This window comes from Biomphalaria glabrata, chromosome 3, assembly GCF_947242115.1.
Source record: "Biomphalaria glabrata chromosome 3, xgBioGlab47.1, whole genome shotgun sequence".
NCBI lineage: Eukaryota > Metazoa > Mollusca > Gastropoda > Planorbidae > Biomphalaria > Biomphalaria glabrata.
The window spans coordinates 55,683,156-55,709,927 of NC_074713.1; the positions used below are offsets into that span (position 1 = coordinate 55,683,156).

Below are 26,772 nucleotides of genomic sequence, written 5' to 3' on the forward strand. Positions count from 1 at the left end.
ATTTTCTTTAAAATTTCAAGGTATATGTAAATAAATGAGAAAAAAATTCTCAACTTACTGGGCACGTGAGGGAAAACTCGAGATCGACCTATATATCGTTTTGAAAATGTTTCATTATCGAAAAATTAATTTTGGCCAGAATGTTTTATGAATGAAAATTTTCCTTGACTCAAAGGAAGAAAAATAAAACTTGACACCGCTTACGTCACTAGGCTTACTGCAGTCCACTAAAACAATGACTAAAACATTTCTTTGCAAACAAATGGATCAATAGACCTAATCAAGCATTTGCGCACCATCGTATTGTATAGATATAGATCTAGATCTATGTGTCGGCTCTATAAGCCTTGTCAACAAAGTAAAAGCCACCAAACACCGCTCTCCGCAATTAAAGTGTAAACAATTAATAAAACTTGCAAACCACAATAACCAAACACTTCTGCAAATTTTATTTCTTTCTTCCATAGTTCCATACTATGTTTATCTACTAAGTGTTTGTAAGTGTCTGTGCATTATTAAAGTACAAAATAAAAAGCCATGAATATTTCCAACAGTAATTTTGTTACAAATGGGTCACAAGAAAAGATATTTCTGTTGTGTTGTACTGGTCTAGAAACAATCTCAGATGAATCTGTAGATGGCTGTCTTCAACTGTGTATCTTTAATTCAATTAAGTGTCTTGAATTGAAACCATGTGTTGGTCTTAGTATTAGACGTCTTAGTAGAAAAGGTCACAGTAATACAAATGTGTGTGATCAGTTACAAAACTGGGTCTTTGATCATTTTGCTTCAAACTTGGTTAATTTCAATTTCTTTTGTAATACTCACTGTAACATTTTAAAGCTTACAATTTAACAAATTTCTAGTTTCTTTAATAAAAATGTTACTGTATATTTAAATTATTTCTCCATACTATGATCTAATCTAGATTTTGTATTATTTCTTCATAATCAGTGGTTGCCCTAATACCACCACCAATGGAACAGCAGATTATGTGTGCCTTTCAATTGGACCTAATCCTAATTATGATTTTACAAGTTTTGACAATTTTGGTTTCGCCATGTTGTGCGCTTTTCGACTCATGACACAAGATTTCTGGGAGAGTCTTTATCATCTGGTCAGTTTTTATTGCTTCACTTTGTATTTTGACTTGCCATTTCTAATCTGAAGCTTTGATTATATCTCTTAAGTAACTAATTTCATTATAAATTAGCATCAGTAATGTAGTTTTAATCATAAAGTTCAACTTGTCTTCTAATATTTCTGTAACAATCTGGATTTTTACCCTGGCTGTAGCACGTCAGTTGTTTTATTTTATTATAATTATTATAAATCAGCAACTTTCATGTTTCATATCAAACCAAGAACAAGGATAATCAATAAAAAATGGAGTCCTGCTTCTATAATTTATATTTCAATAAATAATTCGAATAGATCTTTACAAAATATGCAAAGTCACATATATGCAATAACTCGATATAATATAAATTACTAGACATATCTATTTCTCACAGTATTACACAAAATCTGAATAGCCATTTTCTTTTTACAGCAGACGATGATTGCCACTCAGTCTACCATAATTCTTATTCCCAAAGACAAACTTTGACCTTAATTAACATATTATTTGATTCCCCTACTTATTTACGTTACAATTTCAGTTGTCAAAACTTAACAAGAAGTAAACATTATCTTAGGTATGATTTTTATTAGTAATTATCTAAGCTATGAGAGTTTTGTCTTTTAAATACTTTTTCCTCATTGTCAGGTACTTCGGGCTGAAGGGACTGCCCACTCTTTGTATTTTGTGTTAGTCATATTACTCGGATCTTTTTATCTGGTCAATTTAATATTAGCCATTGTGGCTATGTCATATGACGAGCAACAGAAGCAGGATCAAGCTGACGCAGATGAAGAGGCTGCCGAAAGACAGGTACGTGCAGTTCATCGTACACAAAATGTTTGTAAAATGTTTTACTTGTTTCGGATGTTCCTTCAGAGTTGAAGATAATTACTTCCTAGTCCTAACCTCCCGCAGAACGACGGGGGATGGGAGCAGGCAGGGTTTGAACCAAGAATGTACAAAGAACATCTTACTTTTATTTATTTGAATTGGGATTACTCTTCTGGCCTTAGAGTTTCTAAAGGAACATTGAGTTTCTATCAACTCTTCACATCAAATAAAACCATTGTAAATAGTTCATTAAAAAATATTGTGAATAGTTCATTCAAAAACACTCAGGCTAAAAAAAATCTAAAGAGTAATTTTATATTGTTTTCGGTAGGAAGAAGAAGCTAGAAAAGAGGTCATGAGCGTGATGACACAAAGCCCTAGTAATCCTTCATGGAATGAGTTTGAAGGCAAGGATAATACAGATAAACCAGAAGAGAAAGAAAGGCTTTCAATGACCAGTGATCAGTCCTTGACTAGTGGTCATCTAAAACCTAGCCTTAGCCAGAAACGAGTATGTATGCTAGTTAATTTTGCTATTATTTAATGTTTCTCAAATACGCTTTTTGTTTGAATAAGTTAATGTCTTATTGAGGCATGTTGCAAAATATATATATATATATATATAAATATAACACACTTCTGTAGAACTAGTTGTTTTATATCCATTTGATAACATTTATATGTCAGATGTTTAATGATAATTAGTTTTAAAAGTCCTAGAACAAGATGTGTGCCTAGAATCCCCCTATTATATAATTTGTTTTTTGATGTATGCTATACATGCAAGGGTCATTACAATAACAATAATTCAAAATGCATCTGTTTCAGCACAGCCTAAGTCTGCCAGGGTCACCGTATATTCACCGCAGGAACAGTAAAGGTAGCCAATACAGCTGGAAAAAGCCTAATGTGCCAACTGCCAAAAGAGGAGGTCATTCTGCTGACAGACAGCCTCTAGTGCACCATGCTCTGGAAAATCTTCCACTTCCGTTCGCCGATGACTCTGGTGCAGTCACACCATCTTCTGAAGATCTATGCAATTTTTCATTTGTTAGAAACATACCAAATGGCCGCCGTTTTAGTTTTGCTTCCCAGAAGAGAAGTGCGGCACTTGAATCTGGTAAACAGAGTGGAAGCCGACGGAGTAGCTTTGCCTCAAACCACAGTCGAGCATCCCGTACAAGCCGGGGCTCACAGCAAGTTGATAAGAGCAAGATGGAAACATTACTGAACTTTAAAAAGTACAAAGTTCCCGATGTAATACTGGACAAGTCCAAGCTGGATGATGGGGTAAGGGTCAAACTTTTAAGTCAAATTATGATGGGGGAATCCAATCAGTAATGCACCCAATATAAGTTACAATTTTAAATTGCTAGCATAAACATTATTGAGATTTGAAACTATTTTCTACAAAATATTTTTAGGGACATGTTTATTTCATATAGAAAAATTTTTTACAAAGCTTATATCAAGTCACTCTGTCTGTGTGTCTGTCTGTCCAAAAGTTTTTACTCATTGTTTCTCAGACACCTAATCTTGGATCAAGCTGAAATTTTGCACAATTTAAAAATTGCACTAAAAGTTGTATTGTTTACATTATTGTGGATCCCGTGATATAAACTGAAAAGGTAGAACAACTAAAACAATGTCATTTTTTTTTTTTAATTTCTTGGTCCCGCATCCAGTTAACAACAAAAACAAAGAACAATACTCTCACATGCAAAAAATACAAAAATTAAGATAAAATTAAAATGTTTAACATTATAAAGATAGAGAAACAAATACTGTAATCCAAGTTACTCGCCGAGAGTAACGTTGCACCTGCCATCGCTAGTGACACTGCTGGCTAAGCTTAATGCCACACTGAAAGAGTTGATTAAGACATTAGAATATTACATATTGTTGATTCTGGTTTTGGCATACGTTTTTTTGTTTTGAATGTTCTATAATTATTCCGCAGCATGATTCTGTAAGCAGTGGCTCTGGTCATGGCATGGATAAGGATAAAACATCAGAAAGTAATCCGTTTCTAGGCAACAGTGGCACAGGACAAAATGTTGAAATGAAAGGTAAGAGGTATTTTACAGTTGGGACATATTTGTTTGAGAGTTGCCATATTTGCAGTATTGGGAGATCTTCCACTAAAACTTTAAAGTAACAACATGTGGATGGTTAGTTAATCAAGGCTTAATGCCTTTAAACTTGATAACAGAAAAGAAATATAAATCTGTTAAATAAATTACATTGAAAATCACATATTTAACTTGTATAAGCATTAATACAATAATGACTTGACTGATGAGATTAACTCTTTCTCTTCGTAATTATTTACCACATTCTGGTGGAATCAACGTTGGTATCGTTAGTTAGGAGAGAAAGAGTTAATACTAACCAACAGACTAGTACAATGGCCCTCCAATACTTTTCCAATAAACTAACATCTCATCCTGTCTTTTAGTAACTATAATAATTCTTGAAGCTTTCCAAAATTCTTCAGATTTTTCTTTCTTCTGTCCAGTATATTTTTTTCATCTTTATCATCACTCCTTTGAGTTCCTCATGGAACATAGGGCCTCTACAAAAACACGCCACACTCCACGATCTCTTGCTAGTTTTTTTAATGGTTTCCCAGCTCTTCCCGGTCTTCTCTGCTTCTTCAAGTACACTGCGTCGCCATGTTCTTTTTGGTCTTCCTCTGCGTCTTGTTCCCTGGGGGTTCCACAATAAGGCCTGCCTAGATCTGTTGCTGGTATCTTTTCAAAGGGTGTGACCAATCCATCTCTACTTTCTCTCTAAGATCTGCACCTCTATATTTTTCTGTCTACTCATCTCCCACAGTTTGGTGTTTTCTACTTTGTCATACCAGTGTATTTTTAGGATATTTCTCGGGCATCTGTTGATGAAGGTCTGTATTTTTTTGTTTTTGCTTCAGTTGTGCTCCATGTTTCAGAACCATACAATAGGACAGCCTTGACATTAGAGTTAAAGATTCTTAGTTTAGTCTTGTTTGAGATGTGAGGAGATTTCCAGGTTGGTTTTAGCTGTGTAAATGTCTGATGCGCTAGATTTATACGGCGTTTAATGTCTTCATCTGTTCCAACTGATATAAAGGTATATAAAATTTTCTACTTGGTCTATTGTCTGAGAATACAGTACTATGTCTCCACTTTGTTTATTGTTTACTTTAAGTACTTTTGTTTTTGGTGGTTTATTTTGAGGCCTTTTCTTTTTCCTACTTCGCTTAAAGCTGTGACCTTTTCTTGTATATCCTGTAGTCTGTGTGATAATAAGGCTATGTCATCAGCAAATTCCAGATCTTCCAGTTTTTGTGTGAGAGTCCTTTGGATTCCTTTCCCTGCGTTAGAGTAGGCTTCTTTTGCGACCCAATCCAATACTAGAAGGAACAGGAGTGGTGAAAGAAGACATCCCTGTTTGACTCCTGTTGTGACTGGAAATTCCTCTGACAGATTGCCACAGTGGGTTACTTGGCAGGTGAAACCATCATAAAGGTTCTTGATTATGGTTATTATTTTATTGGGGATCCCGTAATGTCTCTATACAGTCCAAATAGATTCTCTGTCAATTGTATATTGTTAAACAACTGTTAAGTCTTGACCTAAAATTTTGCTGGACATTCGTAACATAATGTTTATTATCTTTTCTGACCTACTTAAGCAGTTTACTGGACAATGTGCTGTCAAGTATGACAACAACATTAGCATCAGGGGTACAGTTATTATGAAGTGATTTATTTTACTTAAGAAAGAAAGTTGGATGATCTTGAAAAGTTATTTTGTATCAGTTTCAGTTTATTTATATTTTTGGCAGAGTTTGTGTTCAGTTTCTATGTAAATATCCTGCCTTAACCCTTTACTATGACCCACCAAACTACTGGCAATGTAAGCTTCAAGTAGATATTTTAAAACTTGTAATGGGATTTCATTAAATTTATTAAATGTCATTTGCATTGATCCATGGAGCAGGGTGTACATTGACAAGTTGGGTGCCATTTACAATTATTCTAAGTAGATCACTTTAACCTAAACATGTGTTAAAAAAAAAAAGCCCAATAGTTTCCTATTCCTTCTGTTAACAAATTATCTTGTTTTTCATTTTTGCTAGATGTGATGGTTCTAAAAGACATATTAGATCAAGCTTCTGGGCATAGAAAAAGTAAGTCCTTCTTTTACAGACAATCCGAGCCTCTTTCACTGCCCCAATTTATTTCACTTTAAATAGACCTTTTTACCACTGCAACCCAGCATAACCTACACTCTGTATGGCAATAGAAACAGCTGCTTTTTCTTGGTACTGACCGCAAAAGAGCTTACAAAAGCTGGCTAGAAGAAGAAAAAGAAAATATTTATAAAGTTACACAATATGTAAATATTTCTTTAAAATTCAAAGTGACATAATGTTTATCATAAAAAGTCTTCAAACTGAGAGCATCAACTAGACTTTTGATTGAGCCTCATTCAGGATATTTAGACTTTCCTCAATCTACCCAGCATTAAGGGACCCAATGCTTTTGTTGGCAAGAGCATTGTGATGGATAGGCTGCCTGGTCGTGCGGCTTGCGCGCTGGACTGTCATTCAGATATATCGATGGCCACAGGTTCAAACCCTGTTTGCTCGTCCTGCGGGAGGTTTGGACTAGGAAGTAATTATCTTCAACTCTGAAGGAACATTCGAAACATAAAAACATTAAACAAACAAACAAACATAGATGATATTGTGTTGGACATCGGCTATAGAAAAACTAAAGAAATGTGTGATAGTTTCATTTTTTTAATGCTTGAGAATTAGAACTATGCATTTTTTTAAAACCATTCTTGAGTCATATAAATATAATTTCCTTCTCTCTTTGACTCTTTTTCTCATTCTTGGTACGTAAAAAACTGTTCTTCCCATTAGAATAAATTCTACTTTGTTCTCCTAACCTATCTATGAGTTAGTCTATTGCCCTATTTCATTTAAATTGGTACAGTTGTTGTTACCCACCAACACAAACCACCTGTTATTTGCAGTGTTGTTATTAAAGGGATTCAACATGTGCTATTCTTTACTTCAGGTTATGTCAGCATGGCTAGTATTCACAAGAGGAACATGAAAGACTTAATGTGGAAATATTTCTGTACCTGGGACTGTAGTCCGAACTTTCAGAAAATTCAGAGATTGGCTGGACTTTTCATCATGGATGCTTTTGTCGACCTTTTCATCACAGTCTGCATTGTGGCCAATACTCTGTTCATGGCCATGGACCACTATGATATGGATCCTAAGCTTGCAAATGTTTCATCAATGGCAAATGAGGTGATTTACTTGGGGCTTAAGGGGTGAACAACAAACAGGGCTTTGTAAGACTGTGCCTAGACTTGGGGCTTAAGGGGTGAACAACAAACAGGGCTTTGTAAGACTGTGCCTAGACTTGAGGCTTAAGGGCTGAAAAAGAAACAGGGCATTGTAAGACGTGCCTAGACTTGGGGTTAAGGGGTGAACAACAAACAGGGCTTTGTAAGACTGTGCCTAGATGATAAAAACTTAAAATAGCAAATATATTTTGTATTTATACAGTTTTACAGTGATTAATTTTATTTTAATTATTCATAATGTTATCTTAAAATTTTCAGAAAGCCCTTAAAGATTAAGACAGCCATTATGTAAATATAGATCAAAAACTGTTTGAAAATTTAGGTTTTCCTGGTTACATTAGCAACCTATTTCTTGTTTGAAAGGCACTTTAAATGCAGGACTATTGAAATGTATTTGTCCTGCATTATGTATTTTCATCTTTGTGCCTTCATTTTTGTGCATGTCAGTTGCAGTTTAGAGTTTATTATTTGTTTTTACTTTCTGTATTCATCCTTTGAGAGTCACTAAATGAAATCATTGTAATCCTATTAAGAGTTTATTCCTGTTGCTCTGATGAAGGCTTGATCATCATGAAGGAGGTCTGGGTTAGGATGTAATAATATTATATCTGGTGAAGATGTTAAACTAATGAATTCTTTCTACTAGAATATAAATCTTTGGCTGTATCTAACTACCTAGAGCAATAAATATTAATACCTTTTTTTTTTAAACTAAAGTGATAAAACACTTTAAGTTTGTGTGTGATTTCCTTTAGTTTAACACATGAAAGAGAGTTTGTACCTTCCGTCTTCCAGGAACTATGCTCATTTTTGGTCATTTTACTGTTTTAAGGTGTGTCTCTGTAGCATACTTTTCTCTTCAGGAAGAATGGCCTATTTCAAATCTCAGGTTTGCAGATGATATAGACCTTTTGGAAAAAATGCAGACGAGTCACATGACCTTACTTAAAAACTGGATGCTGCAGTTAGAGCAGCTGGCATGGAAATAAGCGCTGAAAAAAATAAAAATATTAATTTGCGGTGGAGGTAATAGAAATTGTTGCATACAGAAGAAGTTGACTCATTTAAATACTTAGGATCAAACATAACAAGAGATGGAGCATCAATAAAAGAGCTAAAAACCTGTTTAATCCTGGCATATTCTGAAGATCAGCTTCCAAGTAAAATTAAAACTTAATCTTTGCTAGCGTTCTCTGTACTGCTATATGCTTGTGAAAGTTGTACACTAAACGCTGAGGCTGAAAGAAGAATTCTAGCTTTTGGGAGTAAATGCTGCAGAAAAATGCTGGGTACCAGATACCATGAAAATAAGACAAATGTGTTGTACTGTTATTAGTCAACACTCTGGCTGGCAATAGGAAGAATTCCTCAATACTGTAAGAGAAGAAAGTTGAGCCAGATCATGAGTCATGTCATGACTCACTGTCAAAAGTCATTCTTCAAAGTACAGTGGAATGGGCATTAAAAAGGGTCTTGAAAATTCTGGCCCTCAGTCCTGTAGTCTATTTCAAGGATGGTTGGAACATTTTTGATTGTTTTATTGTGGTACTCTCCCTGATGGAGCTCAGCTTGACTGAGTTACCAGGACTTTCTGTACTGCGGGCTTTCAGATTGGTAAACTTAGGCTTCTTCTTTTGAACTAGTGGATGTGAATGAATGTGACCAAATGAAGTTTTGCTGGCTCAAGTTGCTTCTCTTTGAATTGGATCAGAATCTGTTGTAACTAAACTAGCTAATAACATAGCAGCAAATGTTGCCACAGTTTCTCTTCAAGGATATCTACCTGCTTACCTCAACCCTTTTGCTCTATGCGAGGGTCATACCAGCATGCACAAACTGTCTTCATGCTGTCTGATATAGGGGAATTTCCTTCCACATATTTTCATCAATATCTATATTCCTGAGGTTCCACTTTCAGCAAACCTATTAAATGATCAGAAAGAAACTGATGCATTCTGCTTGCTTAAACTAAGTCAAGAGGCTAAGTACGATTGAACTTGGCTTGGCTACCTATGAAAGGGGCTCAAGGTTCGACACCTGACTCAAGCAGAGTTGTGTTTACTAAGCGCCTAAATACAGCACGGAAAAACTTTCTCCCAGTTACCCCCTCACCGCACTGGTTCACAAATGAGATTGGACCATAGTGCTCTGAGCATGTTATAAGCACGAAAGTAGCGCTATATAAAAACTTTAATTTATTTATTTTACACAAGAGATCTTTATTTTCTTGTTTTATTCAATCAAGAAATAGATAGCCTCAGCAAACAGGATAACCAAAATATTTACTAAATTTGAAACTTTAATAAGTATAGACTACTTCAACTTTGTTTAGCAAGAACCTTAATAATGTTCTATTTTTAAGAATAGAAAGATACAGAACAAATGAAATTGACTTTAAAATTTTAATGTAATCATTGTATTTTTGATTATTTCTTGCCTCTAGGTGTTCACTGCAATATTTGCTGCTGAAGCATTCTTGAAAATTCTGGCCCTCAGTCCTGTAGTCTATTTCAAGGATGGTTGGAACATTTTTGATTGTTTTATTGTGGTACTCTCCCTGATGGAGCTCAGCTTGACTGAGTTACCTGGACTTTCTGTACTGCGGGCTTTCAGATTGGTAAACTTAAGCTTCTTCTTTTGTACTAGTGGAATGACAGTCATCAGTATACTTTTTAAAATGCAGTCTAAAAATGTTTTATTTTATTTTTGGTGACTGAAGTTTTCATTTTTAAAAATATCTAATTTTTAAAATTAGTCTCAATATTAGTTGAAATGCATTTAAAAGAAGAATGTTATAAGTTAGTTTTAATTTTTGTGTACTTTATGGAATGTCTCTCATTCTAGATGCTATTGTAATTATTTAGGTGTGTTTATGGTTTTGTTTTTTGTGTTAAATTTAATGTGTGAGTTGTGTAATGATTAACTTACATGTTTTAATATGTGAAGTTTTCTTCTTATTTAGGGTATATTAATATATATTAGGTGTGTTACAGCTTACAGTGCTGAACTGTGTTGTGGTACTTTATACTAATTAATTCTATTTTAAAATTATTCTAGTTCATGACATTTTAAAAAAAAAGTACTTGTACAATTTCTTGGACAGCTGCGTGTGTTTAAACTTGCCAAATCCTGGCCAACTCTGAACATGCTGATTGCTATTGTAGCAAGAACAATGGGTGCGCTGGGAAATCTGATCATCGTCTTGGCTATTGTTATCTTTATCTTTGCCGTCATGGGTCAGCAGCTGTTCTCACAGGGGTATGAGCCCTATTACTGTCCCAAAAAGTAAGCTATCACTTTCTTTGGACAAAATATTTTGTAAGAAACATATTCGATTTATTTGCACCTTTATAGAAAAATTAAGCCTTTGTGACAAAGACAAATTGTGTCATTACACTTTTATAATATTAAGAGCTTGTTTTGTTTTATTATAATCCTAATTTGATTATTAATTTTCATATTTAGCATATTGTTTTCCATTATAAGCTTTATTAGATCACCATTTTTGTTTCCATAAGCTGAGCATTATTAGTTGAAGATCATTCCATTATTAGTTGAAGATTGTTCCATTATTAGTTGAAGATTGTTCCATTATTAGTTGAAGATTGTTCCTATTTTTGTACTTAGTGAAACAACCAAGGAACCCAACCCAGACCCAGAATGTATGCCCAGGTGGAACTTCAATGATTTCATGCATTCTTTTATGATTGTGTTCCGAGTCCTGTGTGGAGAGTGGATTGAATCAATGTGGAATTGTCATCGAGCTAATGGCTGGAGCTGTGTTCCTTTTTTTTTACTGACTTACATCATCGGCAATTTAGTGGTAAGTTGTTTTTTAATCAAATTTTATTGGGATTTTTAGAAATTCCATTCCTAATTGCAGGATAGAATTATCGTATTGCTCAATTCAAAAGCTAGAAAAAAATTTTGTGCGATAATCTCCTGGAAGATTGGGGGCGCGGTTTGGCTTCCAAACCTGGGGTCCTGGGTTCGAATCTCAATCAGAGCTGATTTTGAATTTCGGGATTTTAAAGGCGCCCTTGAGTCCACCCAACTCTAATGGGTGCCTGACTTAAGTTGGAGAAAGCGAAGGCGGTTGGTCGTTGTGCTGGTCACATGACACCCTACTCGTTAACATCACCTGCCCTAGGATCGCAAGGTCTGAAAGGGAAATTTTACTCTTTTTTTACCTGAAAGATTATTCTGTTTCTGAGTTTGTTAGATTAATTTCATTAATCCCTTTATAGGCTACATATATACCTTAGCCTACAATGGTTTCACTGCTCCATTAATATCTGGTAGTTTTCATTCATGTAGTTCTAATAAGTTGAAGAGTTAACCAAATGCATTTCTAACTTTACATTTGAATAACATTATCTTATTGATACTGATTTATCTTATTTACTAAATAAATGTCACCTAGCAACTAATGGACTCTACATAAACTCTTTTCTCTGTCCATCATAGGCGGATAATTGGCATAAGGTTTTCATATAAATGGTTAAATCTTTTAATGTTAAGCTGTAAAATGTGAGTAGAGGCCTCTAGATCAGCGGTTCTCAACCTTTTATGCTCGGCAACCCCTTTTTACAATCTCCCACTCTGTTGCGACCCCCACCCCCCACACACATACAGCAATAGAAGAATAGACAACAACAATCCATATTTTCGATAGTCTTAGGCGACCCCTGGCTAATCGTCAATCGACCCCACCAGGGGGTCGCGACCCACAGGTTGAGAACCCCTGCTCTAGATATATATCACACTTCATGGGACTTTGACTAAGAGGTTTCCTCTCAAACTTTTCTAATTGTTTCTTTTTAATTAGTTCATCCTTAAAGGGAACAACTGCCAGGGCAAAAACATACTGTGCATGGCCTACATTTTTGTAGATAGTTGCCATCTTAGACTGTTCCATCTAAGGAGACAAAGTTATTTTGAAGATAGTTGCCATCTTAGACTGTTCCATCTAAGGAGACAAAGTTATTTTGTAGATAGTTGCCATCTTAGACTGTTCCATCCAAGGAGACAAAGTTATTTTGAAGATAGTTGCCATCTTAGACTGTTCCATCTAAGGACACGAAGTTATTTTGAAGATAGTTGCCATCTTAGACTGTTCCATCCAAGGAGACAAAGTTATTTTGAAGATAGTTGCCATCTTAGACTGTTCCATCTAAGGACACGAAGTTATTTTGTAGATAGTTGCCATCTTAGACTGTTCCATCTAAGGAGACAAAGTTATTTTAATTCTTAACAGCTACAAATCAATATGCCAAAGAATAGCGATGATATATAAGAGATGTGCTAGGACAAATTTGTACAAATACTCCTTCTTCCCTAGTGCTATTAGAGCATGTAATGGGTTGCCTGAGCTAACCAGGAAAGCTAGTGACTTAGCAGAATTTAGGTCATTGGTTAATATGTATGACATGTAGGACGTAATCCTCTTCTTTTTTGAAGTAACATCTTTATTATATAAGATAAGATAAGAGATAAAGGGGTGAGACTTAATTGTAGATGTAGATAAAGGCATCACTTTCAAACAGTACCATAATAGAAACAAAGTAAAGGTGTTTCATCCCTAATGATCCTAGAGTTTATACTTTAAAAAATTAGATTAGTGAATGTATAAATATATCATAATAATAGTTCCATTAGATTCTGCAAAAAAAAAAAATCTTTAAACAATAAATACCACATTCCTAGTCCAAACCTCCAGCAAAATGGGTGGGAGTGGACAGGGTTTTAGCCCTGGACCATCGATAAGTCCCAACAACAGTCCACACAACCAGGCAGCCATAATTATATCAGGTAGTCCATTATATAAAAGAGCTACTTTTTTGTAGTTGATTGAACTTCATTGGCATACACTTTTGTTTTACTAGTGTATGGAAATTATTATTAACCCTGGTGAGTAACACTATTTTCTTCTGTATCTTTAGGTCTTGAATCTATTTCTTGCCTTGCTACTTAGCTCTTTTGGAAGTGAAAGTTTGTCAAGATCGGAGTCTGATGATGAACCAAATAAAATAGCAGAAGCTATAGACAGGTTTAAGTAAGTCATTCACTCAATATTACTATTAATTTTTTTTTCCATTCATTATGCATTTTTTAATGTTATTAAGAATATCAATTTTGTTGTTTGTTTGTTTGTAAAATATTTTACATGTTTCGAATGTTCCTTCAGAGTTGAAGATAATTTACTTCATAGTTTAAACCAACCGCAGGAAGACGGGATGGGAGCGGGCTGGTTTTGAACCCGGTACCATTGATAAGTCTGAAGGACAGTCCAGCGCACAAACCAGGCAGCCATCAATTATTTTGTTAATATTGGCATAGGATTTTGCAGCTCCAAATAAATGTTATATGACCATAACTTTGATTGTATCACCATAACTTTGAGATATATTTGCATAAAGTTACAATCAAATTCACTAATAGACCTAATTAAAGTTTATCTGTTTCCTGGTTTATGTTTTGTTTTTGTAAAATGTTTTACATAACTCGGATGTTCCTTCAGAGTTGAAGATAGTTTACTTCCTAGTCCAAACCTCCCGCAGGACGACGGGGGATGGGAGCGGGCAGGGTTTGAACCCTCGACCGTCGATAAATCCGAACGACAGTCCAGCGAGCAAACTGCACGACCAGGCAGCCACCCTAGTTTAGAGTTTGTTATGCCAACAGAACATCCAACAGCTACTTTGATTCTACCAGGTCCTACAGAACTGTGGTCACATTATGATCATTCTTTTTTTACTCTAAATTTGATCCAGGCATGTTTTTAGAGTGCTATAGTTTTGTTAGCTTTCTTGTTATTAAGGTGATCATAATTATATTAGATATGTTATGTGTCAAAACTATTATAGTGGGATAGCTAAGTTTTCTTCTAGCCTTGTATTATCTGAATGGATCAGCAAATAGGCTGTTCACCTATCCCTTAGTCTATTGGCTGCCTGGTCATACAGTCTGGGCGCTGGACTGTTGTTCACACTTATTGATGGTCCCGGATCCATACCATGCCCCCTGCCATCCCACATCGTCCTGTGAGAGGTAAATTATCTTCAGCTCTGAAGGCACATCTGAATCATGTAAAACATTTTACATTTTACATACATCGGGGCACCACACAAGATTTGTCAACCGTCTTTCTCCATTCCTCCCTGTCATTTGCCTTGGATAGAATGACAGGCGAGTCCATTCTTTTATGTTGTCTTTCCATTGCTTTCTGTGTCTGCCTCTTCTTCTTTTTCCAGGTACGCAAGCCCTGAAGACCTTGTAATATGGCCATGGAGTTCAATTTGGCATTTCTTTAACAATAGTTAGCAGTTTATCATAGAGTTCAATTGCTGTAATAACCTTGTCTCTAATCTCTTCGTTTGTGATGCGATCTTTGAATGGGATCCCTAGGATTCTTCTCTAGCATCTCAATTCCACTGCTAGGATCCTCCTCTCTAGCTCTGCAGTCAGCGTCCAAGACTCACAAGCATATAAGAATGTGCCTATGACCAGGGAGCACATCGGTCTGATTTTGGTGTGGAGGGCTATGCCTTTGTCTTTCCATATTGTTTCGAGTTTAGCAAGAGCTGCTGTGGACTGTACTATTTGGCCCAGTAGTTCAGGTTTTGTTTCCTCATCTGAGACGCTACCTCCGAGATATTTAAAACTACTGACACTTGACAGCTTTTCTCCCGCAGTGCTGATGACCCTTTGAAAGCCCTGTTTGCCATTGGTCATAATTTGTTGTTGTTTTTCGGCATTTATTTGCATACCATATGCTGTAGATGTCTTGTCTTTGCGCATCGCTAAGTCAGCTAGTTCTTCTTCTGTCCCTAGGCCATCTGCAAAGCGCAAGGTAGTAATTTGTCTTCCTCCAAAGCGTATAGTACTTTCATAGCCCTCGAGAGCATCTTCCATTATCCTTTCAAGGAAGATACTGAAGAGTGTTGGTGAAAGTAGGCAGCCTTGTCTTACTCCAACTGTGGTGTTAAACCCAGTCCACAATATAATTGTTGAAGTACACCACAATAGTGGCCTCTTTGTAGAAGTTCTGGATTACTTATTTATGTTGTACTTTTCCATTGTCACCCATAGTGCCCCATGCCATACTCTGTCAAAAGCTTTCTTGAAATCAATAAAGACATGGAAAAGATTCTCTTAGTGTTGAAGATATTGTCACATAGTATTCTGAGGGTTAGGATTTGTTCTGTTGTGTTGCAACCTTGTCTTCTGATATAATTTTGTCTGCTATTGGTTTTATCTGGTTTAATATAATCTTTAACAGGGCTATGTTGGGATGACTTCTAAAGCTGATGGCACTGTAGTTTTCACAGAGTTGTAAATTTTCTTTCTATGGAAGAGTGATGATGAGTGATTGGGTCCAGAGCTTGCATCATTTTCTTGACTGCCAGATCTTGTTGCAAATCTTAAAAAGTGCGTTCTTTTTTTAAGATTTGCAAATAGGCTGTTTGTATTGATTTAATCAGATTAATAAGAAGCTTAATGCTGCTGCTAGATGACAACTTTCTTCCCTCACCTTGACCTATTATTATTATTATTCTAGCTTTTATATAGCGCTACTTTCATGCTTATAGCATGCTCAGAGCGCTTTTGGTCCAATCTTATTTGTGGACCACTTGGGGGAGGGGGTATCTAGGATTTGGTTTTCCATGCTGCCTTTAGGCGCTCAGTAAACACAACTCTGCCCGAGTCGGGTGTCGAACCTTGAGCCCCCTTCTAGGTAGCCAAGCCAAGTTCAAGCGCACTTGGCCTCTCGACCATGCTTCCCACTCCTTACTCTGTGGAATGGTTGGGGTACGACACATGATCTGATAAACATCTCTCTTCACTTTTCTTGTTTTTTGCACATACACTGCCCTGTCCATTTCTTAACGTTGTCCTGCAATCCTGCCTGTAACATCTTATTTCCATGTTAGGTCCAAGATTGGATGCATACAGGAATGTCATCATGACCAAGGAACACATTTTTGTGCTGAGGGCTTTGCATTTGTCTTTTCAAATGTCTTGAGCTTTGCATGTGCTGCTGTAAACTGTGCAGTTCTGACCAGTAATTTAGGTCTGATGTCCACTTAGTCATTTATTGTGCATTTTGGCATTGATTTACATGATAGATGCTGCAGAAGTTTTGTCCAGGGGCATCACAAAGTCAACTAGTTCTTTCTATGCTCCTGCCAGACCATCTGTGTCATTAGCAAAAGCAGCTTAGCAATATTTCTACTGCCAATACTTACTGTGTCCTTCAACAAGCATCCTCCATTATCCCTTCAAGGAAGATTGAGTGAAAAGTAGGTAGCCTTGTCTCACTTCCACTGTGGTTTTGAACCAATCCTCAATGTTGATCTTGAAGCAACCTGCACTGGTGGCCTGATTGTAAAGGTTCTGGAATATTTGAATCATGGTCAGACTGTTGAAAGCCTTCTTAAAATCAACAAAGAAATCAAAGAGGTTCTACTTGTGGTAGAGGTATTTCTCAGAGTATCCTGTTGTGTCATTGTGCTGCAGGCCTTTATAAAAACCTGTTTGATTCTCTGATATAATTTTGTCTGCTTTTGGTCTTCGGCTGTTTTGCAAAATAATATAATAGGACTTCACTGAGGCTGTTAGGAGAATAAGTTTGGCAGATTTTCAAATTGCCTTTATTTGGCAAGTTGATGATGATTGGGTTCAGGGCTTTGGCTATTCTCCTGACTGCCCAATCTTATTCCAGATTTTTAACAATGTACTTATCATGGCCTCTCTTCCAGCCTTAGAAATTCATAAGGGATGTTGTCAACTCAGGCTGATTTTTCCTTTTCCTTATTTCACTGCTGTTTTTACTTTTGGAATCGTGCAGTTGTTGGTATGATACCTAAAGAAATATATTAATTGCTTGCAATCTATTTCATGCTCTAGATATACATTGATACTAAAGTAACCCTCACTTTTCTGTGCATGAATACAACTCTTAAATATATTTAACTAAATATATTTCCCTTACAATTTTAAAATCTCAAAGAACTGTTAACTTAGACAAAGACTTACATTTTCTATATAATATTTTGTATAAGTAAATCTATATCATGTGGGAAAGCCATAATTTTCTTTTGGGTTTTTTTTTTTATAAGTGGTTTACCAGAAATAATTGATGATGCTGAAAACAAAATGTGACCTTAATTTTTGTATCTATTTCAGGCGCTTTGGAAACTGGGTTAAAGTTAAAATTATAGTCTGCATCAAGGTGAAACTTCAACGAAAGCAAAACTGGAGGCCACCCCCACCAGCATTAGAACAACAGGAAATGAATGGGAAAGAAAACTTTCTTGGTGATGGAACTTTGATTGCATTGGAGAAAACTCCCGAGGATGTTCCTGATGGTGCTAAAGTAAGACATGGGAGGAGAAAAAGTTGAGCAGACGCCAATGATGGTTTAAGGAAATAATACTTTATGAGAAAACTTTTGTACTACTAATGATTTGAGGGAATAATACTTGATGAGCAGTGATATTTATAACAAATGAATGTTTAAATTTGATTAGAGTAACATTTTTATAGAATAAAAAGTAAAGAAGCTATGATACATAAAACACTAAACTATAATTTACAAATAGAAAACCAAAACCTAATGAAATACCCAGAAAGACACAGAGATAAAGGCACATTTCTTATTCCATATGCTAGAACAAATTTGTACAAGTGCTCCTTCTTTCCTAGTGCTATTAGAGAATGGAATGGGTTGCCTGAACCAGCCAGGAAAAAACAAAAACTTAGCAGAGTTTAAGTCATTGATTAACATGCATGACTAGATTGCCACAATGAAATGCGTAGCAGGAAAACCAAAGACTTGACAGAGTTTAAGTCACTGATAAACATCCTTGACTAGATTGCCACATGAAATGCGTAGGAAGTAATTGTCTTTTTTTTTTTGAAGTAACCTCTGTTATCTATAAGATAAGATGAGAAAGTTTAAGCAAATGATAATGAAATGAGGAAGCATAAGAACTATTTAAGAAAATTTTTTAAATTTGTTTTTGGTGAACAAAGGAAAAACGTTTTTCGATGACACAGCTCTGAAACTAATGGTAAGGCTTCCATTTTATATAAAACCCCTAGAGGGTTCTTCTTCTGGGTTTTGTATAAAACAAATAATATTAATAAAAGGCATTGTCTTCAATTCCGAAGATTAAGGATGAGTATTTTCTAATCCAATTGACTATATCTAGTGACCATGTTAAAATAAGACCATTTAACAGTAAGATTGATATGTTTGTTTGATACAACTTTTTATCCTATGTTAACTCTTTAATCCTAAAATTTGATCTAAAGAGCAATATAACTTGCTTGATTTTAAAACTTCCATCTTAATATTGCCAAGATTCATTTTCAAATTAAAAATAAATCTGTGCAGTCAACTAATGGTTCTGTAAATAGCCTAAGAAAGTAGATTCTATTTATATAAATGACATCATATTTTTTGGTTTAGATTTCCAGAGCTGGAAGTGTGTACTCTACTAAAGATCTTAAGTCGCCACTGGGAAGTAATAGTGGTTCTAGCCATTGCTCAAGCTGCTCCTCCTTGTCAGACTCAGCCCAAACTAAAAAAATTGATTTAGAAGCTGAACATGAAATTAATGAAGTGGAAATAGTCTATGCAAAAGTAAGTGGTCTGTCTAAAAGTAAGTGGTCTGTCTAAAGGAAGTGGTCTGTCTAAAAGTAAGTGGTCTGTCTAAAAGTAAGTGGTCTGTCTAAAAGTAAGTGGTCTGTCTTCTTCTTCTTCTTCTTCATCGTTCTCATTGTTATGTTGGAGTGTTCATATGACTAGACCAATACATGAGATGAACTGCGCAGTGGTTTCCAAATCAGGGAGCTCTCCATATAGTTTTCTTTCTATTGGGGTGATTTGGGGCCAATGTCTTATACGGGCCTCTTGGTAGAGAGAGCAGTTTTGGAGGACGTGGTCGGCATTTTCTGGTGATACTCCACATAGGCAGATTTCACTGGTTCCAATTTTGAGCTTCCGGAACATGTGTTGTCGCATTCTTTTGTGTCCGGTCCTGAGTCGAAAGATTAGACGTTGGTCTTGTCGGGATAGCTTATAGTAAGCATCATCTTTCTTGTGATTTGGATGGGAGCTCGTCCATTTCTCATTTATTTTATCTACAATTAATTTCTTCATTTCTTCTGGATAGAGAGCAGAGTTTACTTGTGAGTTTGTTCTCCCACTCTTGGCGAGTGTGTCAGCCTTCTCATTTCCTGCTAGTTGTATGTGAGCTGGTATCCATTGAATGACAGTTTTTTTGCTGTTGTGGTTGAGCTTTGTGAGTGCTGTTCTGAGGTTTTTAATATAAGGGGAATCAGAGTTTTGCAGGCTTTGGAGGGTTGTTTTTGCGTCTGTTAGAAAGACAATCTGACTGTGAGGGGAACTTGGATGATTTGCTAGCATGGTAGCAGCTAGTGCTAGTGCTTCCCTTTCTGCTCTGTGACTGTCAGAGAGCTCTCCAGTTGCAAAGGATTTTTCTAGTTTTCCTCCATCTGGCCATTCGATAAGTATTCCAGCTCCTCCATTTGTGGTGGCTTTATGGGATGAGCCATCCGTGTAAACTCTGATCCACTGATTGCTAGGGTAATTGGTATGTAGAAAACAGTTCACTATTTCCTTGAGCTCTGTTGGTCTGTAATCAGATTTTCTTTTTATGTTTTCAATATGGTCCCTTATAGTAGGAAGAGGGCTTTCGTCCCAGGGTGGAGATTCATTATAGTATATCGAGGATTCCAGAGTAATTTTTTCAAGTTGGTGTTTCTTTTTTAGGTTTAGAGATTCCTGTATGAAATTGGTCCTTTTGAGACGGTTTTTTGTGCCAGTTTTGTGGATTTTTGTTCTGAGTGGGTGCCTCTCCAAGGTTTCCAATTTTGTGAATTGGGAAAGGATTTTTATTTCTCTTCTTTCATCCAGAGAGATCAGGCCAGCGGTTTCCTCCATAGCTCTTATGGGTGTTGTTTTGATTGCTCCTGTCATTATCCTTAGACCAATGTTTTGAACCTTGTCTATTTTTCTAAGGTTGGTTTGGGCTGCTGAGCCCCATGCTGTGGCACCATATTCTAGTACAGGTCTTACATAACTGGTATAGGTCTTTTTCAGGATGTTGTGATTTGCTCCCCAATCTGTGCCAGCTAATTTTTTCAAGAGGGATAGTCTCTGGATGCCTTTACTCTGTGTTTTATCTATTTGGTTTTTCCAGGTTAGTCTCGGGTCATAGGTGACTCCAAGATAAGTAGGGCTGTCATTTTTTTCTAAAGCTTCCTTATCTAATGTTAATTTTATTGTTTGTTGTTTTGTTGACAGTGAGAATATGGTATATGTTGTCTTTTTTGTGTTAATGGACATGCCCCAGTCTTTGGACCAATTATTGAGTTTATCAAGAGCATCTTGTAATTGAAATTTCGATGTTCCTACATATTCTTCTGTGCTAATTAAGGCAAGGTCATCTGCATACATGCTGCTCTTAACTTTTTTGGGTAGGTTTTGATTTAGATCGTTTATGAATATTAGGAAAAGTGTTGGGGATAGGACTCCTCCTTGGGGGACACCATTTTTTATACCCACTGTGTGGCTTCTTTGTCCTTGCATGCAAACTAAGGCTTTTCTATTATTTAGGTATTCCTTTATCCAGTTGTACATTCTGTGGGATATGTGATGCTTGATTAGCTTGAGCAAGAGACCTTGTTCCCATACTTTGTCAAATGCTTTTTCTAAGTCAACCCACACAATTGTTGTTGGTTTCTTTTCTTGAAAGCCGTCTTCTATTTCTTGTGTGATGAAGGCAATTTGATCTTCTGTTGATCTGCCTTTTCTGAAGCCAGCCTAGGCTTCAGTGAGTAGGTTATTTGACTCAAGGATCCATGTCAGCCTTCTATTTATCACTCTTTCCATCAGTTTGCAGGTACAGCTAGTGAGGCTGATGGGACGGTAGCTATCCAGTTTATTTCTTGGCTTGCCGTGCTTTAGTATAGGGGTCATAATGGCTTTTTTTCCAGATGTTTGGAATTCTCCCAGATTTCCAGCTAGCATTGAATAAGTGTAGCAGTTTTCTTTTGGCTTGAGGACCCAAGTGAAGAAGCATGTCATTTGATATTTTGTCTGGGCCCGGGGCTTGTTTTGGTTTGAGGGCTTTTAGGGATTCATCTAGTTCCTTCATTTTAAGATTAGTGGTCATTCCCAAGGAGTAAGCTGGATTGTTTTCTTTGAATTTATCTTGGATTTCTGAGTTTACATCTTTATTTCTACTTTCATTAATTTGTATTTGTCCTACGCTTTGGAAAAACTTAATGAATTCATTTGCTGCTTCTTGGCCTTTCAGGGGTTTGTTGTCCTTTTCTATTACTATAGGAGTTGTTCTGTTTTCTTCCTGGTTGAGACATTTGGCTATACGCCAGAGTTTGTGGCCATCTCTATCTACGTTTAGTTGTTCTGTTTTTTCATGCCAACTTTTCCTCATGGCGGAAAGGTAATTTTTCCTGAAAACTGCGTTAGCTGCTTTTAGATTTATGTTATTTTCTATACAAGGGTTATTTTCTACTGTGTTTCTGGCTTCAATAGTGGCATTGTGGAGTTGTTGAAGGTGATCAGACCAGTTGGGGATATAATCTTTTCTTGCTCCTCTAGGAATTGATTCCTTAGCTGCTAGGAGTATTGCTTTGGAGAAAGCTGAGAATGACTTATTAACCTGATTTGATTTGCAGTTTATTGAAGTTGTATATAGGTCTGTGAGCTTTGAGAATAGGTGCCAGTTGGCTTTTTTGTAGTTCCATCTGGGGATGGTGGAGTTTTCTGATATTTTGAAGGAGGTATCGATACTGATCAATATGGGTCTGTGGTCGCTGGTGGCTAGCTGGTCTGCAACTTCTCTAGTGCACTTTTTGGATAAGTTGTCTGTTGCAAAGGCTAGATCTGGAGTGGTTGATGTTAGCCAGGCTCTTGAAAAAAAGGTTGGTTTGTCCTCAGGTTTATTTAGCAAGATAAGTCTGTTCTCTGCTTGCCATTCTTCAATTTCTTCTCCCCTGGCATTTAGGTCTGGGTATCCCCAGCTCTGAGAGTGACTATTCATATCTCCTAAGATTAGACAGTCTTCTTGGTCAGGTATTTGAATGTGGTCAATCTCTATTTCCTTGTCTGGTGGGAAGTAGCAGTTAAATAGATTAATATTTCCATCTGGGAGAATTAGCTTAGTTCCCATTATTTCTGATTCTGAGGAGTTGGGCATAGTTATGTCTGTGGTAGGGATATCATTTTTAATGAGGGTGAGGATTCCTCCTTTAGGTCTGATTTCTCTATCTTGTCTGATGCAGGTGTAGCCTCTAATGGAGAAACGAAGATTACTGTTCAAATGAGTTTCTTGGATGCAAGCTACATCAATTTCTTTCTCATGCAGAAATATTTTTAGAGCTTCTTTTTTCTTTTGGATGCCCTCTGCGTTCCATTGTAGGATTTTTAGACTTTTGGTCTTGGAGTGTTGGCCAGTAGTATTTACTTTCTTGTCCCTGCTCCTGGCTCCACAGGCAGAGATAGAAGAACCACCAGCTCGCTTGTGTGGGCTCCTTCGAGGCGGAGAGCCCGGCCCCCTACCTGCGCGGCGGGATTCCACAGGCAGGACGCCACATCTATTAGAATCGTTACTGAACTCCAACATAGATGAGGTTGCGTGTCAATGTGTTATGCGCCAGGAGGCCCATTGACTCCGACTTCAGCCTGCTTTTCTTTCTGGGTGTGCTCCCATAGCCTTTGATCATCCAAGATCATCTGCAAGGCAGCAGGTGTTTATTTTCGGAGTTTTCTCTCCTAGATGAACTGCTATCCCTAGCTAACGGGTTTCATCTACCCGGGTTTAGAGTTAGAGCGCCCTATACTCGCTTTTTGCAATCATTTCCCTGGATTTCTGAGATGTTTTTAGTAAATATTCTAACCACTGGAATACTTCACCTCATCCTCCATGACTGCAAACCAGTTGGTCCGCGGCTGTTTATTTGCTATTCACAGCTAACCCTTATATCTAAGGGTCTTTCCCCTATCCGCCACCTGGGGACGCGCTTGGTAGAAGGTGGTAGCTCCCCCAAGAGTGGTCTGTCTAAAAGCAAGTGGTCTGTCTAAAAGCAAGTGGTCTGTCTAAAAGCAAGTGGTCTGTCTAAAAGTAAGTGGTCTGTCTGAAAGCAAGTGGTCTGTCTGAAAGTAAGTGGTCTGTCTAAAAGTAAGTGGTCTGTCTAAAATTAAGTGGTCTGTCTAAAAGCAAGTGGTCTGTCTAAAAGTAAGTGGTCTGTCTAAAAGCAAGTGGTCTGTCTAAAAGTAAGTGGTCTGTCTAAAATTAAGTGGTCTGTCTAAAAGCAAGTGGTCTGTCTAAAAGCAAGTGGTCTGTCTAAAAGCAAGTGGTCTGTCTGAAAGCAAGTGGTCTGTCTAAAAGCAAGTGGTCTGTCTAAAAGCAAGTGGTCTGTCTGAAAGCAAGTGGTCTGTCTAAAAGCAAGTGGTCTGTCTGAAAGTAAGTGGTCTGTCTAAAAGCAAGTGGTCTGTCTAAAAGCAAGTGGTCTGTCTAAAAATAAGTGGTCTGTCTGAAAGCAAGTGGTCTGTCTGAAAGCAAGTGGTCTGTCTGAAAGCAAGTGGTCTGTCTGAAAGCAAGTGGTCTGTCTGAAAGTAAGTGGTCTGTCTGAAAGTAAGTAGTCTAAAAAAAATGTATCTAAAAGTGTCTATTAAAAAAAAGGGTCTATATAAGTGATTTATTGCTTTTAATTAAATATATCATACCTGCTATGAATCTGAAATTATATTATTTTTACAAAACATTACTATTGAAACATGATATATGATTGATAAATCCTTTACTGATCTTTGATCCAAATCATTCCAATCACATTGGATGTAATTTAGCCCCATGTCTACTAATTAAAATATACCTAGATCATATTTCAGTTGATACCTCACAACTGGGTAAAAATCTGATGTATAAAAAAACAACAATATTTATCAGTTGGATTGTTTCACTAAATTCTAAAAGTGTTTTTATTTTCACTTTGCTTACTTTGTCAACAGGAACCCGATGATTGCTTTTGCTACTCACTGACCAAACGTTGCCCTTGTTGTCTCGAGCTTGAGAAAACTGTATGTGGACATGTTTGGTGGAAGGTTCGTTGTTTCATGTATCGACTAGCTGAGCATAAATACTTTGACACCTTCATCATCTCAATGATCCTTCTTAGTAGTTGTGCTTTGGTAGGTATTGATTTACATTCAAATACATTTTTGAAAGAAGTATTGTTTTAACTGAATTAGTCTCTGGTTTAGTTTAGTCAATGCTGGTCCTGGGCTTGCTTAAATTATAACTCATAGGTATTACTTAATACAAAAGGGGAATACATTTGTAAGTTATGTAACACTAATATGGAGTATGAAAAATAGATGAGACTGCTGTGGTTATATTGTATACACCACATACATTTAGATATATTTAAGATTTTATGGAGTCATATATGTTATATATATTGTATGACCCCCATACTGCATTCCTCATTAATCTTAGGACTCGAAGACAAGCCTTATTATTATTATATGACCCCATTATTATATTATTTAGATTTTCTTGCATCTTATATTAGTGAAAAGGACATTCCTAGAGCAAGTTTGAAACACTATCTCTTTTGGTCATCTTAAATATCCAAACTTGTCAAGAAAAGAAATATAGGCACAAAGACTATAAATAAAGTGTAAAAAAAAACGCCACCTAGGTGAATTTAAAATTGAAGTGGATCATATTGAAGTCTGGACACTTTGGCACTAGCTAGCAAAAGCATCAACTCCTCATCAGCTCATAAAAAGGACATAACTATCATAAAGTTAAAGACAAAACTTAACTAAATACTTCTATAGTTTCAATAAATCAAAGCCAACAAAAGGGATTATCATGCTTTAAGATAGCATTGTAAAGAAACAAAAAAATATCAAGCTTCCAATCACCAGATCTTTGACATCACTTTCAATTAGCCTTACCATGTGCTCGATAGTTTTTTGAATCTAGGATGAGAGGAGAGCAACAAAACAGCAAATAAAAACTACATTAAAATAAATTCATATTGGCAGTAAAAAAAAAAAAAAAAAAAAAAAAAGATGACCCTAAATTACCTTGGAGTAAAGCTAGATCCAAGACTGCCCTTTAGATTGCTAGATCTAAGACTGCCGTATAGATTGCTAGAGCCAAGACATTTTATGGCATTACAAAGATAAAACTTCATAAGTTTCCATCAAATTGTCTTATGCTTAGAACTTGAGAACAACACCTATAGCAACCTGTAACATAGACTCCAATATTTAATCTTTAAAGGTAAGGCAGCACTAGAGTTAAAATATTAAAAATCTTGGAAAATGACTATCCAAACAAAATAGAACAGAACATCAACCAGCTCCTACCAAACAAAAGAGAAAAGATTAACTGATACATACCGGTAAAACCGGGACAAAATCTTACACAATCAAATCAATCATTAGTACACTATTTATAAATCAAAACCTTTCAAAAGAAACAAATCTTCTTGGACTGAAAGCTGGTAGCCAAAACAAAACTGCCCCAAAACAGCAACTCACATATATGTGTCATGAATGCTGGTACTGGGGTCTTCAGAGCTTTTCCTAAATAATAAACACATTGAAATATATATTGCCTGGTTGAGACTCTTGCAGGTCAAAATCCTAGCCATAGTAATTTCACTACTAACAGTATGAAACAAGTTGTTTGATAGAATATAATACCCCTAGCCCTAAAGAGTTAACAATTTAAAATTCTGATAATTCACCATATCCTGACCAATTTCAACACCTAAGATGTACTGAAATGGATCTTGGGGCATAAGTGAAATACTAAAGCTGAAAAATTGTCAAAAGCAAAGATGTGAATGGAGCAAATAGAGAGAACAGTAAACTTTAACACTAACCAGAGAGAACAGTAAACTTTAACACTAACCAGAGAGAACAGTAAACCCTCACAAAAAATAGTAACCAAACCAAAGCAGAAAGCAAACTATTATTCACCACCAACTTAACAACACTAAATTTCTATTTAAAATAATTCAACCTATACAGTACAGGCACATCTCCCACTCATACACAATTGTCAAACATCTTAAAGAATGTCTCAACTTAATACCAGCTCTGAGAGATTCAATTAACTCAACAGCCCAATTTTAGCAATGTCTTGTATGGCAGTGCTGAGACTCAAAAACCAAAATTTACTGCTGCCTATTTTGTGCTGTTTGTCTTTTTTTGTTTGTTTTGTAGCTGATGAAGGCCTTGTGTCCCAAACGTCCTTTATTTTACTTGGTCCTTTATTTTACTTGGTCCGGCAGGGTCACATATTTGCATGTTTATTGTATTTTCTATGGCAGTGCTGAGTGGCTGAGAAGAACATCAAGCTTTTTTTT

At 36.4% G+C, this 26,772-nt stretch overlaps 1 protein-coding gene across 3 annotated transcripts in view; it reads left to right on the forward strand.

The window, feature by feature from the left end:
• Nucleotides 1–26,772, forward strand: part of LOC106065847 (sodium channel protein type 4 subunit alpha B-like) — a 189,130-nt gene that overhangs the window by 136,653 nt on the left and 25,705 nt on the right. For all 3 annotated transcript variants that reach the window (XR_008776829.1, XM_056022745.1, XM_056022746.1), the window contains exons 13-26: nucleotides 955–1,117; nucleotides 1,769–1,933; nucleotides 2,286–2,465; nucleotides 2,783–3,244; nucleotides 3,915–4,023; nucleotides 6,077–6,127; nucleotides 7,026–7,267; nucleotides 9,770–9,943; nucleotides 10,430–10,611; nucleotides 10,954–11,149; nucleotides 13,269–13,381; nucleotides 17,515–17,704; nucleotides 18,803–18,976; nucleotides 24,395–24,574. Coding sequence is in view for 2 of the 3 variants with exons in the window: in XM_056022745.1 (XP_055878720.1) it covers nucleotides 955–1,117; nucleotides 1,769–1,933; nucleotides 2,286–2,465; nucleotides 2,783–3,244; nucleotides 3,915–4,023; nucleotides 6,077–6,127; nucleotides 7,026–7,267; nucleotides 9,770–9,943; nucleotides 10,430–10,611; nucleotides 10,954–11,149; nucleotides 13,269–13,381; nucleotides 17,515–17,704; nucleotides 18,803–18,976; nucleotides 24,395–24,574 (2,581 nt within the window). In the remaining variant the exon portion in view is untranslated. The remainder of the gene's footprint in view (nucleotides 1–954; nucleotides 1,118–1,768; nucleotides 1,934–2,285; nucleotides 2,466–2,782; nucleotides 3,245–3,914; nucleotides 4,024–6,076; nucleotides 6,128–7,025; nucleotides 7,268–9,769; nucleotides 9,944–10,429; nucleotides 10,612–10,953; nucleotides 11,150–13,268; nucleotides 13,382–17,514; nucleotides 17,705–18,802; nucleotides 18,977–24,394; nucleotides 24,575–26,772) is intronic.